This window comes from Enoplosus armatus, unplaced genomic scaffold, assembly GCF_043641665.1.
Source record: "Enoplosus armatus isolate fEnoArm2 unplaced genomic scaffold, fEnoArm2.hap1 Scaffold_53, whole genome shotgun sequence".
NCBI classification, from domain to species: Eukaryota; Metazoa; Chordata; class Actinopteri; order Centrarchiformes; family Enoplosidae; genus Enoplosus; species Enoplosus armatus.
In genome coordinates this window covers 40,777-53,645 of record NW_027261245.1, presented here as the reverse complement: position 1 = coordinate 53,645, position 12,869 = coordinate 40,777, and the positions used below count along the sequence as shown (strand labels likewise).

Genomic DNA, 12,869 nt, shown 5'->3' with positions numbered 1-12,869 from the left:
GCAGCTTTCCAGTTGCTTTGTTAATTCATTGCCACAGCATGTGTGCCAGTGTTTCTGTAAGGTGACATGTTGTCAGTGTCAAAGGACTGTTTGCTTCTGGAGTTTTGTTGAAAATGGATATAAAGGACCTGCATCTTCAATCGTTATTGATAAAAATATGTTGAAGGGGAAATTCATGTTTAGAAATTTTATTTGTAGATATGTTCCCATTTAACAGATACAAAATGCTACAAGAGAAACTTGATAAACTCTTATTTTGTATTATTCAAATATTAGTTTCAGTAGCTCTGAATCCTTCTCTTTGATTGGGAATCTCCAGATTATCCAACGCTTGTCTGCACAATGACAGATCACAGCAGTACCAAAACCTTGGGACAGAAAACCCTTTTTTTTATTGACATAGTTTGATATCGTTCCAATTCATGTTCACAAATGGTTTGCATGGTCACACAACAAAAACAATAAGGAAAAAGCATCATGCATACATTGTGCAGACATTGATTTACAACAGGATTACTGGCATATGGTCTCCAAACAAGATTCATGCATGATGATGCAATAAACTTATTAAATGTGACTTTCTCTCTCCTGATACCGGTTCTAATACAGGTTACTGGCTGATACAGAGTACGGATCAGTACGCGCTACTTTTCTCTAATTCAAAAGCTGTGTTTACTTTCAGTGGTGAAAAAGAAAAAAGGAAAAAAGAAATTAAATTATCAGAATGTGGACAATGCCAAAGCAGGTCAAATAAAATGACTGTAATGTTAACATAGGTGTTAATGATTATGATAACTTGACTATGGCCATATTCAACTCAGTTGTACTACTTGATGCTTCATCATCTGAATTCTGAGTTCATGTTGTACCTGTAAGTCAGACATTTTAGTAAAGATGGAAAATATATCATTTAAAGGTCACAAATGAAGTGGCCAGATGTTTGATGATTTTACCAACATTTCCAAAATGCCCATATCCATTTCAAAAATGGAATGACGGTTTCATTTTCCAGGTCAAATGATTTACAATAACCCAAGATGTCTTGCTGGAATTGACTGAATTGCTAATCCAACCAAAAGGCCTTGACAGCAGCGTAGATCCTCTCTCTCTCCGCTGCTTTTGCACCCCTCGCTCCACCACTGCCAGTTTTCATCACGGTGAAGACGACAGCGGAATAAACAGATGTGTCATGATCTCTCTGAGAAAATATATGGCAAATTTTGTGAGATGACGATATCACGGAAAATACATTTAAAGATGAAAAAGAAAATAACTTTTCTGAAGGTTAATCTTACTCTTAAAGTCCTTAAATGCTGATTTTGATGTTCACCAGTAGTTGCAGTGCCTGTTGACCAAACAATGAGAAATGTATTATAAAATGTGCTGTAAATACAGAGAATAACAACAAATAAAGATTAGCAAAAAAGGATTCAATTTCACCAAATCAAAGAGGAACTATTCTGTAGGTTGACTTATACTCAGCACGAATGTGAAACCAGTGAACTGGTGGAATAAGGTGTAAGTAATGTTTCCTTACCATTGCAACAATCCCAAGCCTTTATGGAAGAAATGAGAAAAGCTATAACAATCAGACTTATAGCCAAAGCAGCACAGAGCAGAATCAGAACTGTACTGTCCCACATGTTGAGTCCTGAAACAATATGAAAAGGAGCAAATAATGAAAGTTTACTATTATTTTGATGTTTGAATGCATTAGAAACAAATGTTTTGTGATACATGATTTTAATGGATTCTACCAGATTCAAAATGAATGATTTTTATGGACATGTTCTGCTTCTCTGTTACCTTCAATGTCCAGTTTTGTTCCATGTCCAAATAATATCTCTCCACATGCGGCCACAGCGCAGTAATAAGTCCCAGCATCAGAGGAGCTGACCTTCTTAGAGAAGCTGTAGACACATTTCTGTGGAGAGCGAGCGTCAGGACTCTTCTCACATTCATCACCACTGTTTGCGTGAGCGAAAATGACACTGGGATGAGATCCATCTGATCCGGCTCTGAACCAGGACACACTGTGATCTCCTGGACATGTCTTGTTCTCAGAGTGAGAGAGGACTGAACACTGCAGAGTCACTGAGTCTCCTGGACGGACTGGATCAGATGGAGGGACGTGAATGACGGCAGTGATATCAGGTTCTGGTCCTGGGAAATACAAATGTGAAAATAAACATGTGATATTCACTTTAATGAAAGGAAACGCAGTTAAAGATATTAATTCATATACATAAACTTACTTTCCTGTAAATTATGGAAACATGTACTACCTTTATATGTACATGTAGGAAAATTAAACTGTTTGACCTGCTGTTATAAATGGTGTTTGATGTAAGCATGATGATGAAATCTTTAAAGGAATGTGAAATGTCTGGTTGTGGTATTTTATTTACCTTTAATACTCAGAAATGTTCCTTTCAAAAATGTCATTTTGAGATCGTCTACTTTTATACAGTAATAAACTCCAGTATCGCTTAGCTTTGTGTTATTAATATGCAGAACAAATGATCCAGGCTCTTGTTTTGATGTAATTCGAGGAGTCTTGTTAACGCCATCATCATCAAAGGCAACTGTTCCTCCCAAGAATTCAGGCAAGTTTCCAGAAACAAGCCTGATCCAAAATAAGTTTGCTGAATGCTCAGACGTCTGGCGGGTACACGACAAAGTCACATCATCTCCAACACCAACAGTCTTCGTCACAAAGATCAGATCATCTGTGCATCCTAAAAAATAAAATGAAATGGAGCAGTGATTAACAACAGAGACAGATTCATATATGCACTGTGCTAAGTTGATGCAAGAAGATGACAATGTACTTGAAATATATATTGAAAAAACTTTATATACTTACGCCCAACTCTGAGCATCAGCAGTAAATAAAATACGATCAGCATTTCCTTGTTAATCCACTTGAGACAACAGTTAAATTAGACCGTATTAGAAGATGATTCACCTTAATGCAACCACATGAAGTGGGAGGGAACAATTTCAGAGCAATCTCATTGGTCTCTTGTTATGTTGGCCAATGTCACTGTACCACCACAGTGGAAATAATCTCAACTATCTTTCCAACCTAAACACATGAAACAACAGCAACAGCAAGCTTTTGTTTCATGTTTCATGTTGGGTTTCTATAACTGACACTGAGACATTTTCCTATATATTTTGACAAAATGTGGATGGACTTTTCAGCTGATATTTACGAATATGGTTACACTGTTCAGGACACAGGACACACACACACACACACAAACACACACACACACACACACACACACACACACACACACACACACACACACACACACACACCACCCTACAGTACATGTCATTTTACCTTGTGGTGATCATGAATTAAGAGAATTTCCTCTAACACAATGGGGAGGAGGAAGAGACTCTATGACACAATACAGTACATTTTTGTGTTGTCCATCTTTATTGTGTTGTTTTCATTCAGTCTTGTATTACCATATTTTTTGGGGGTTGTAGACTGATTTCCAGAAACCATAAAATAGATAGTAGGTGCTATTTTTGATTGGATTCATGGGTATTGTTCCTAACTGAAAACACCTGTGTTGGTGGACAGGGCCTTTAAAGTCAGTGGCTGGATGTGTTGGAAACCGTCTACTATACCAGCAGCATGTACTGATTTGGCCAGAATGTAGCAGCATGTAGTATGCAGTATACAAACAAAAGCAATATATGCAGAATGCCAAAAACACCTGTATGTCGTACTGATTCAGAAAAAATCTCCAGTCTGCATCGGACCAGTCTGTCTCGCATACTGTGGCCCACAGTGCAAAGCGCTGGCGGTGGTTTGCCATCAATGTTACGCAAACTTTCTTCACTTTTGCAGTCCACCAAAATCTGTTTCTGAACAAATCTGAGGTGAGAAATAAGCAACCCAGTTACTGAATCTTCACTCACATTAGATCTACAAGGTCTCATTTAAAAGTTTGTTCCGACTTTCGTGATGCAGGGTCATAATACCTGCATGAGCTAAGCCTGCAGTATGCAGTATTTAGTTCATACGACATACCAAAGAATGTTGTGCATATTGCTTTTCATAGTAGTATGCAGTATAAAAACTGTTAAATGTATTCATTTTGCAGTATGCTAGACCAGGCTTTGCCGGTTTCCGGTTTTGGAAACTGGAGCAACTTATATAAATGACTACATAAAAGTGATATTTTTACAGAATGTATTGAAATTTCTCACTCTCTGTTTTAACCTCAGGAAGCTGTACTTGTGCTGCTCTTTTACCTTTTCAAAAAAGACAAGTGGAATAACACTAAATTATTGATTAATATCAACATCACAACAACTTACAGGAGTAGTTAAAGGGTGCAGGGTGTTGGACACACACACCCACCCAGTCACGCCAAGTCATGACCATTTTTCATCCCACTTTTTTGCCGTTTGGTGCTTTTCATTGGTAGTTGCTGTCAGAGGGGGGAGTTGCTAATCATTCAGTGGTCCCACCCTGGTTCGTTTTAACTGTGATCTTAAGTTGCATTGACCTGATTATCTGCAAATAGGTTCGACAGTTTTGCTAAAGTCACTTGGCACAGTGATGGACTTGCAGCCTGTCCAAATAAATGCTGAATAAATCAATATTTACATTAAAATTAAAACAAAACGTGAACTAACATGATGATTTTAAGATTGCAAATGCATACGGTTGTAATGGTTGCATCTTTAAAAACACAAGAGACATTATCTGTACTTTAAATGAGCATGTGAAGAAGAAAGTAAAACAATGATTTCAATGTGTTCAAGTAAAATTAGCCTGCTGAAGCCTCATGTAGCTCTTCCCTCACTACACATCCTGTTGAAGCCCATAGTCAGGTCTGTTCTGAGCAAACAGTCTTGATGGTGGGTCAAAGGGCGGAGAAACGGCCCACCGCAGCTTCTGTCAGTGTAGCTGTTGCATGTGGCTTTGCTTGTTGTTCTCAGGACAGACATGCAGAATGCCTTTACAAAGTGCTGTGAGACCAGAAAGACGGTGGGGGTTCATTCATTTGAGTTGTTGCCTCCTGATATTTTTTCATACTGCATATTTTCTCAACACATTTTTAACAAAAAGAGATTATTTGTGTCTACAACATATGTGTTTTTGTTTGCCATGCTTCTGTCTACAGTTGAGTGATGTTGTGGTGGACAGATACACAGCAGGTCACTGTGAAAACCACTGACTGTCTGTCTGTTAGTCTCTCCCTCTCTTTACCACTTTGTGTCTCTGTGCACACGCGACAAAAATATAGTGAAACCAAAGCTGACTTTTTTCACAGCAGACATTTAGACGTGTTAAACATGTGCAACTAGTAACATTATTAATAGCTGCATTGCTAGAATGGCCCATCCTCAATGTCGTTTGTCTTTTCCTGCTGTGACAAGTCAAAATGTCTGTTGTGGAAAAAGGTCTGTGAACCTGATGAAGAAAAAAACCCGCTCAAGAGTGCCTGCAAGAGTTTCAAGATTTAGTGTTAGCAAGATTTATTAAGAAAACAAAACATGTAATATAAAAATGGTCAGACTTGTGTCAGGGGAAAAACAGCAAAACTGGTGATGCTAATCAAGTAAACATGTCAGCAAAATCCAAAATATTGTTGCTCTCGAGTTCACTGCCAATATAGCAGGGGAGCCTTGTGTCTACTGTGTGTAAAAACTTGAGCAGTTTAACTTCTTAACTTCAGCATCTTAACCACTGATCCACGTAGCTGCCTCTGCCATGTATTTCTTGAGTCACTGTGTACCAAATTTCACTGCAGTCCATTTGTGTTTTCACTCAACACCAAAAATGTCAACCTGCTGATGGCACTTCATGAAAAGTTGTGGGATCAAAAAACATCCTCTGGAAACCTTGACTGTCCATACAAAATGTCGTTGCAGTTCATCCAACATTTGTTGAGGTTTGTCAGTCATGATCAAAGTGTTGGACCGACCGACAGAGCAACAATAGAAGCCATAAAGCCACAAAACTATTGTGGTGAAAATAGATATTTAACAATATATATAACATTATATAAATTGCTATCAGTGACATATTGTGTATTTGCAGGATAAATCCAGTTCATTCTGCTATTGGCCTCTTTCTCTGTTCTTCTGTCCAGGTCTACCTTCATCTTTGTCTGCCTCTGACTTTGTTGTTATTCTCTGCATCAAACTGTAACAGTCACACACAAACCAAATAAGCCCCAAAGCATCTCAGAAACCAACTTCATACAAATAATGTCACCAAGCCACCGTCAGTCACTGTCAAATCTCTGCTGTTCACTAGAACTCAATATCAAGTTTACACAGATCCATATATATCACCTGAACGTTTAGGCTACACCACAATCATGAAATCATTTTTATAGGATGCACATAGTCACTCAGTTTATCTAATGATTGTTGCATTGCATTGATACGTATAGGAGAAGTTAACAGCCATAAAACTGCAACAAAAGAGACAGAAAGAAAACCGTCCTCAACCCTCCGTCTCTTTCAAGTTGAATCTGTCAAAAAGCTTTTTTGAGTGTCAGCATTATAAAAAAAGGCCCTAAAATGAAGCAAGAATGAATATAAATGCAATTCACATTGCTGTAGGATATCAATCAAAGCCATTATATAAAATAACAAGATAAAACAGGATAAAAAAGTCATACAAAGATTGCAAACAGACAAAATATGATATTGAAACGATACATTAAACATTTTTAAGGTTACCCAATCAAAATATTGTTACTGATATCAGATGTGAAATTGATTTGAAGCAGTATATTTTTCACAGTGTGCCAGACAGCATTTTTATTTAGTAAATCAGCAAATCCATTGTTTGGAATAATAATTAATCAAAAAGCCCTGATATCAGAGTAGATCGTCTCTCCCTCTGCTGGCTTTACATTCCTTCTCTCTGCTTTGCCAGCTCTCCTCTTGGTGAAGGTTGGTGCAGAATAAGCCACTGAGTCCTCATCTCTCTGAGGAAATACATGGAAACATGTTATGAGGTGGCAGAATTTAATATTTACATATGTTGAGAGACAGTAACTTTTCCAGCTAGCACCGCTGCCCTCCTTAATTTCTAATAGACAAATGTTTGAACATCTGGGGCAAAATAACACCAGGGATGTCTGGAGAGGACTTAAGAAGATCTCTGGACATGGAAAAGGTGAGGGGAGACACCAGGACAGTGGAGACAGGGACTGGGCTAACCAACTGAACCTGTTTTTCATCAGATTCGATTTGGACATTGAGGAGGTGGAGAACTACAAATTCCTGGGTGTTCTCCTGAACAATAAACTGGACTGGTCTGACCACACTCAGGCCCTGTACAAGAAGGGTCAAAGCCACCTCCACCTGCTGAGGAGGCTGAGGTCCTTCGGTGTGTGAAGGAAACTGCTCCGGACTTTTTATGACACTGTGGTAGCTTCAGCTATCTTCTAAACTGTGGTCTGCTGGGGGGGGGCAGCACAGAGAGGGACAGGAGGAGGCTCAATAGACTGATTAGGCGAGCCAGCTCTGTTCTGGACTGCCCGCTGGACTCCATTGAGGAGGTGGGGGAGAGGAGGATGTTAGCCAAGCTGACATCCATCATGGACAACACCTCTCACCCCCTGCACGAGACAGTGGGGGCCCTGAGCAGCTCCTTCAGCAGCAGACTGTTACACCCACGGTGTAAGAAGGAGCGCTACCGCAGGTCGTTCATTCCTACGGTTATAAGACTGTTTAACTGCACAGAAATCTGCACAATTTGTACATACTTTATATTTTCCGTGTATATATTTATTTTTGTCCCCCATATTTTTTATATCTGTATTTATTATTTTTACATTGTTTTTCTTTTTAAAAAAAATACTTGTAATTCTTATTGACACGGTGCTTGTCTGCTGTGTGTTTCTGCACCTTTCTGTCTTTGCTGCTGTGACTTGTGAATTTCCCCGCTGTGGGATTAATAAAGTCTAAATCTAAGTCTTCTTTTCATGATTTCAAAACTTCTTTGTTTGTTTACCTTAAATATACTTGCTCTTGGTTTTTTATTTTTTATTTCATTTACCTTAATTTTCAGTCAATAAGTAGTCCAAATATTTAACTACAATGTTTTTTGGCCTGTTCATTTATTTTATTTTTCGATTATTGTTCGTACTTATGACACCGTATGTGTACGTCCATGTTGATGTTAGTATGTTAATTGTTTTCGTGTCGCTAGATTGTTTAATTTATTATCAGCATTACTGGCAATGAAATGAATGTGTGTGTGTGTGTGTGTGTGTGTGTGTGTGTGTGTGTGTGAGTGCGTATGTTTGCGTGTGTCATTGTGACGGTCACAGAATTCTGTAGCGGCTTTGATGTCTTATTGCATCAACCGCCATTCTAGAACCTTGGAGAAGTTGCCCTTAGTGACACTCAGTCAGTCACAGCTTCAGAAGTGAAATGCAGCTGGACGAGACAGGACGTGGATTTCATTTAGGAGGAAACAATGACCAGGACAGATCGGCAGGATGATTTTCAAGGGAGAGAGGAGCATCTGCTGAGTGAATGGAAAAGAGGAAACACCAGGAAATTGCTTTGGGAAGAGATCACTTGGCGGACAATATGCAGAGGAGGAACAACTAAAGCGACCAACTCTTCTTTCAAGGCGCGTATGGAAATGTGAGTACTATTTTAAGATATACTTGATGTGAACGTATCCTTTAACTTGGATAGAACTGTAACCAAGCTGTTTGTGTTTGGCTAGTGTTAAGAGCATTCAATTTTATGCATTTGTTTGAGTTTGGCGTCAGAGGAGCAAGATTGTGTGTATTCCCATGATGGTTCTTATGAATAACAATTACAACTTCTTAGTTAGTCTTGTGTTGGAAGGACAATACAATGAGAGATTTTGGAAGCAATTACCTGTCAGTGTAATGTAATCGACAGGAAACCTTTCAGTATTTAAGTGGCAATACGCTTTTGGTTTTGAATTGTGGCATGTTGGTATAAAAAGTTAGCATTAGGACTATGAAAGTTAAGATTTAAGGACTTTATCCTTCACAAACAACTCGGCTGAATTCCAAAACCTAAAATGAAGTGTGAACATTTTACATTCGTTGTGGTGCCTGACGTATTGATTGTGGAAGTTATTGCATATCAGTTGAAGTTTTGCAGTCATTGTCCTGCTTGACATATTGATTGTGGAAGTTATTGCATATAAGTTGAAGTTTTGCAGTCATTGTCCTGCTTGACATATTGATTGTGGAAGTTATTGCATATCAGTTGAAGTTTTGCAGTCATTGTGTTGCTTGACATATTGAATATGGAAGTTATTGCATATCAGTTGAAGTTTTGCAGTCATTGTCCTGCTTGACATATTGATTGTGGAAGTTATTGCATATTAGTTGAAGTTTTGCAGTCATTGTGTTGCTTGACATATTGATTGTGGAAGTTATTGCATATCAGTTGAAGTTTTGCAGTCATTGTCCTGCTTAACAAATTGATTGTGGAAGTTATTGCATATCAGTTGATGTTTTGCAGTCATTGTGTTGCTTGACATATTGATTATGGAAGTTATTGCATATCAGTTGAAGTTTTGCAGTCATTGTGTTGCTTGACATATTGAATATGGAAGTTATTGCATATCAGTTGAAGTTTTGCAGTCATTGTGTTGCTTGACATATTGATTATGGAAGTTATTGCATATCAGTTGATGTTTTGCAGTCATTGTGTTGCTTGACATATTGATTATGGAAGTTATTGCATATCAGTTGAAGTTTTGCAGTCATTGTCCTGCTTGACATATTGATTATGGAAGTTATTGCATATCAGTTGAAGTTTTGCAGTCATTGTACTGCTTGACATATTGATCGTGGAAGTTATTGCATATCAGTTGAAGTTTTGCAGTCATTGTCCTGCTTGACATATTGATCGTGGAAGTTATTGCATATTAGTGCAACATATTGTTGTATGGGTGCCGTTGTAGAGGTTAGCATGTGAGATTAGGAAATTTGAATCATGAATTTGCGCATCACATTCCCAGTCTCGTATGCTGACTTTCACCATGAATAATTTCTTGGACCAGCTCCTAGTTGTGTTGTTATATGTCTAGACTAGTAGACTACTGGGGGATTTCCCATGATGCACTGAGCTCTTCTTTTCTCCTCTCCTTCTCCATTTTTACACCCTCATGTCCCACCAATGTATGTTACTAACTTTGTATCTTCCCCAGAGCTTCCTTGTGCTTTCTCATCTCACAGTTTACTGAGGATCGTTGTCCTGGTATGCCTGACTGCTTTTGCCCTGGGCCTCCTTGACTCTCACCGCTGCAATTTCTATTATTAGTCATATTTCTATTATTATTAGTTTTTTCTACCACTGTTGTTGCTGTGCATCTCTGTCTGTCTGTCTCTCTGTCTCTTTCTCTCCATGTCTCTCTTTCCAACCCAACCGGTCAAAGCAGATGACCGCCCACCTAGAGTCCGGTTCTGTTCAAGGTTTCTACCTGTTAAAAGGGAGTTTTTCCTTGCCGCTGTCGCCATAGTGCTTGCTCATGGTGGGAACTGTTGGGTCTCTGTAGTAATATTCTAGGTTCTGTTCTATGGTCTGGACCTGCTCTATATGAGATGACTTGATTTGACTTGATTTGGTGCTGTTTAAATAAAATTGAATTGAAAATTGAATTGTGCTGCTTGACATATTGATCGTGGACATTATTGCATATCAGTGTAACATACTTGAAAGGAAACCTCTTTGTGCATAAGTGGCAGTATAAACCTTATAGTTTGTTTAAGTTCACATATTATTTCAGGAGGTTTGCATTATGAATGTTGAAGTTACATTCCCAGTCTACTATGCCAACTTCCAAAACCAATCATTTCACTTCTATGGAAGTTTTGCATTTAATGTACAGTTGGACATGTTGATTGTGGAAGTTATTGCATATCAGTGTAACATACTTGAAAGGTTGAATATACACTTTTTTTATGATCAGTGATACAGAAGTATAGAAGAAGTATTGCATATCTGAGGTACTTTCATTTATACTGCCAAACTAAGACATTTAAGAAAAGACTGTACATCACAGATCAGAAAGATGTGTCCCCCAAATCTACATGTAGAGTAGGACATAAGGGCTAGGGGCATAGGAACAACAGTCTCTGGGCCTTCTTCTCAACGGAGTGGATGCAAGTCTCGCACTTCAGGTCATGAGAGATAGTACATCCCAGGAACCTGAAGGACTCCACAACCAACGCAGTGCTGGGCGGTTCCTCCTGAAGCCCACTGTCATGTGGAAACAGGAAGTTTCTCAATGACACTCTGAGGTGGTGAACTGTTGGTCTCTGGGAATGTATTATTTATTATTAAGTTTGTCTAATTTTGATTTTGTTTCATTTGTTTATTGACAGACTGACTTACTGATTTATTGAATGAATGTGTAATTGCTTATCACATTCACAGGGGGCTAATATAAAAATATGTAGTCAGCCATTTGCAGTGATACTCATGGGCAGAGGAGCCATCTTAAATATTGTGTGAGCCGGCCAATTCAGATGCGCCACATCATCGATGATGACCCGCCCTCTCTGACTGCCTGTCACATCAGCAGGAAGAGCACAGCATACAGAGTTGGGGAGGGCTGTGAAACCATCCATCCTCTGCACTCGCTTCACTTCTTCTCAGGGGGCTGGTGAAAGGCGGCAGCAGAGCGCCTCTCTCACAGTATCACAGGAACACATTCACATGGAGGCCATGAAGAGTTTCTGACCTGCATATTTTTATCTGAGGGAGGGAACTCATGTCAACCTGGGAGAAAACCACAAATGCACATTACCAAAACAGAGTGGAAGTTTGTTGCCTAACTTCAACAACTTAAAGACGTACAGAGAATGAAAATAGATAGACAACATATCTTTCTATATCTATCTATCTATCCTTCTGGTTTGTGGCCTTCATCAGGGTCAACATGTTGCTGACCACAACCCAAAACACGTTGGTTTGACAACAACATGTTCTTAATACTAAAAGTGTTGCAGCAGGATTGTTGCAGTTTAAATCGATGCTTCCCTGACACAACGCTGTGTTCAGCCCGTGTACGCATAACACACAAAACAAAAGCAGTAAATACTTTCATGTACTTTGTGTCCTGCTTTGTACCTTTACACACAAACAGACACATATAAACACACATTCACAGTCACCGCTGACAAACAAATGACGCATGGAAACTTCAGCATTGTTGTGATTGGGCTTGACACTAAGGTGTGGACACGAAGGGTCTTTTCTCTCTCTCTCACTCTGTGTTTAACCTCAGGAAGCTGTACTTGTGCTGCTCTTTTACCTTTTTAAAAAAGGCAAGTGGAATAACACTATATTATTGATTAATATCAACATCACAACAACTTACAGGAGTAGTTAAAGGGTGCAGGGTGTTGGACACACACACCCACCCAGTCGACCCATGACCATGTTTCATCCCAGTTTCTTGCCGTTTGCTGCTTTTCATTGATAGTTGCTGTCAGAGGGGGGAGGTGCTAATCATTCACTGGTCCCACCCTGGTTCTTTTTAACTGTGATCTTAAGTTACATTGACCTGATTATCTGCAAATAGGTTTAACAGCTTTGCTAAGGTCACTTGGCACAGTGATGGACTTGCCGCCTGTCCAAATAAATGCTGAATAAATCAATATTTACATTAAAATTAAAACAAAACGTGAACTAACATGATGATTTTATATTTTAAGATTGCAAATACATATGGTTGTAATGGTTGCATCTTTAAAAACACATAGACATTATTTGTACTTTAAATGAGCATGTTAAGAAGAAAGTAAAACAATGATTTCAATGTGTTCATGTAGCTCTCATGTCTCATGTCAAGTCTGTTCTTCAGTTGAGGG

General features: G+C 38.8%; 1 protein-coding gene across 1 annotated transcript; it reads right to left on the bottom strand.

The window, feature by feature from the left end:
• Window positions 1-1,537: 1,537 nt before the first annotated feature.
• Window positions 1,538-12,438, bottom strand: LOC139307256 (signal-regulatory protein beta-2-like; the record flags this gene model as incomplete). The annotated part of the gene is made up of 4 exons (XM_070931095.1): window positions 12,420-12,438; window positions 2,409-2,738; window positions 1,807-2,163; window positions 1,538-1,651 (listed from the first exon to the last, which is right to left on the bottom strand). Coding segments are annotated over exons 1-4 (820 nt in total), but the record flags the coding sequence as incomplete, so codon positions are not given.
• Between the last annotated feature and the right edge of the window lie 431 nt (window positions 12,439-12,869).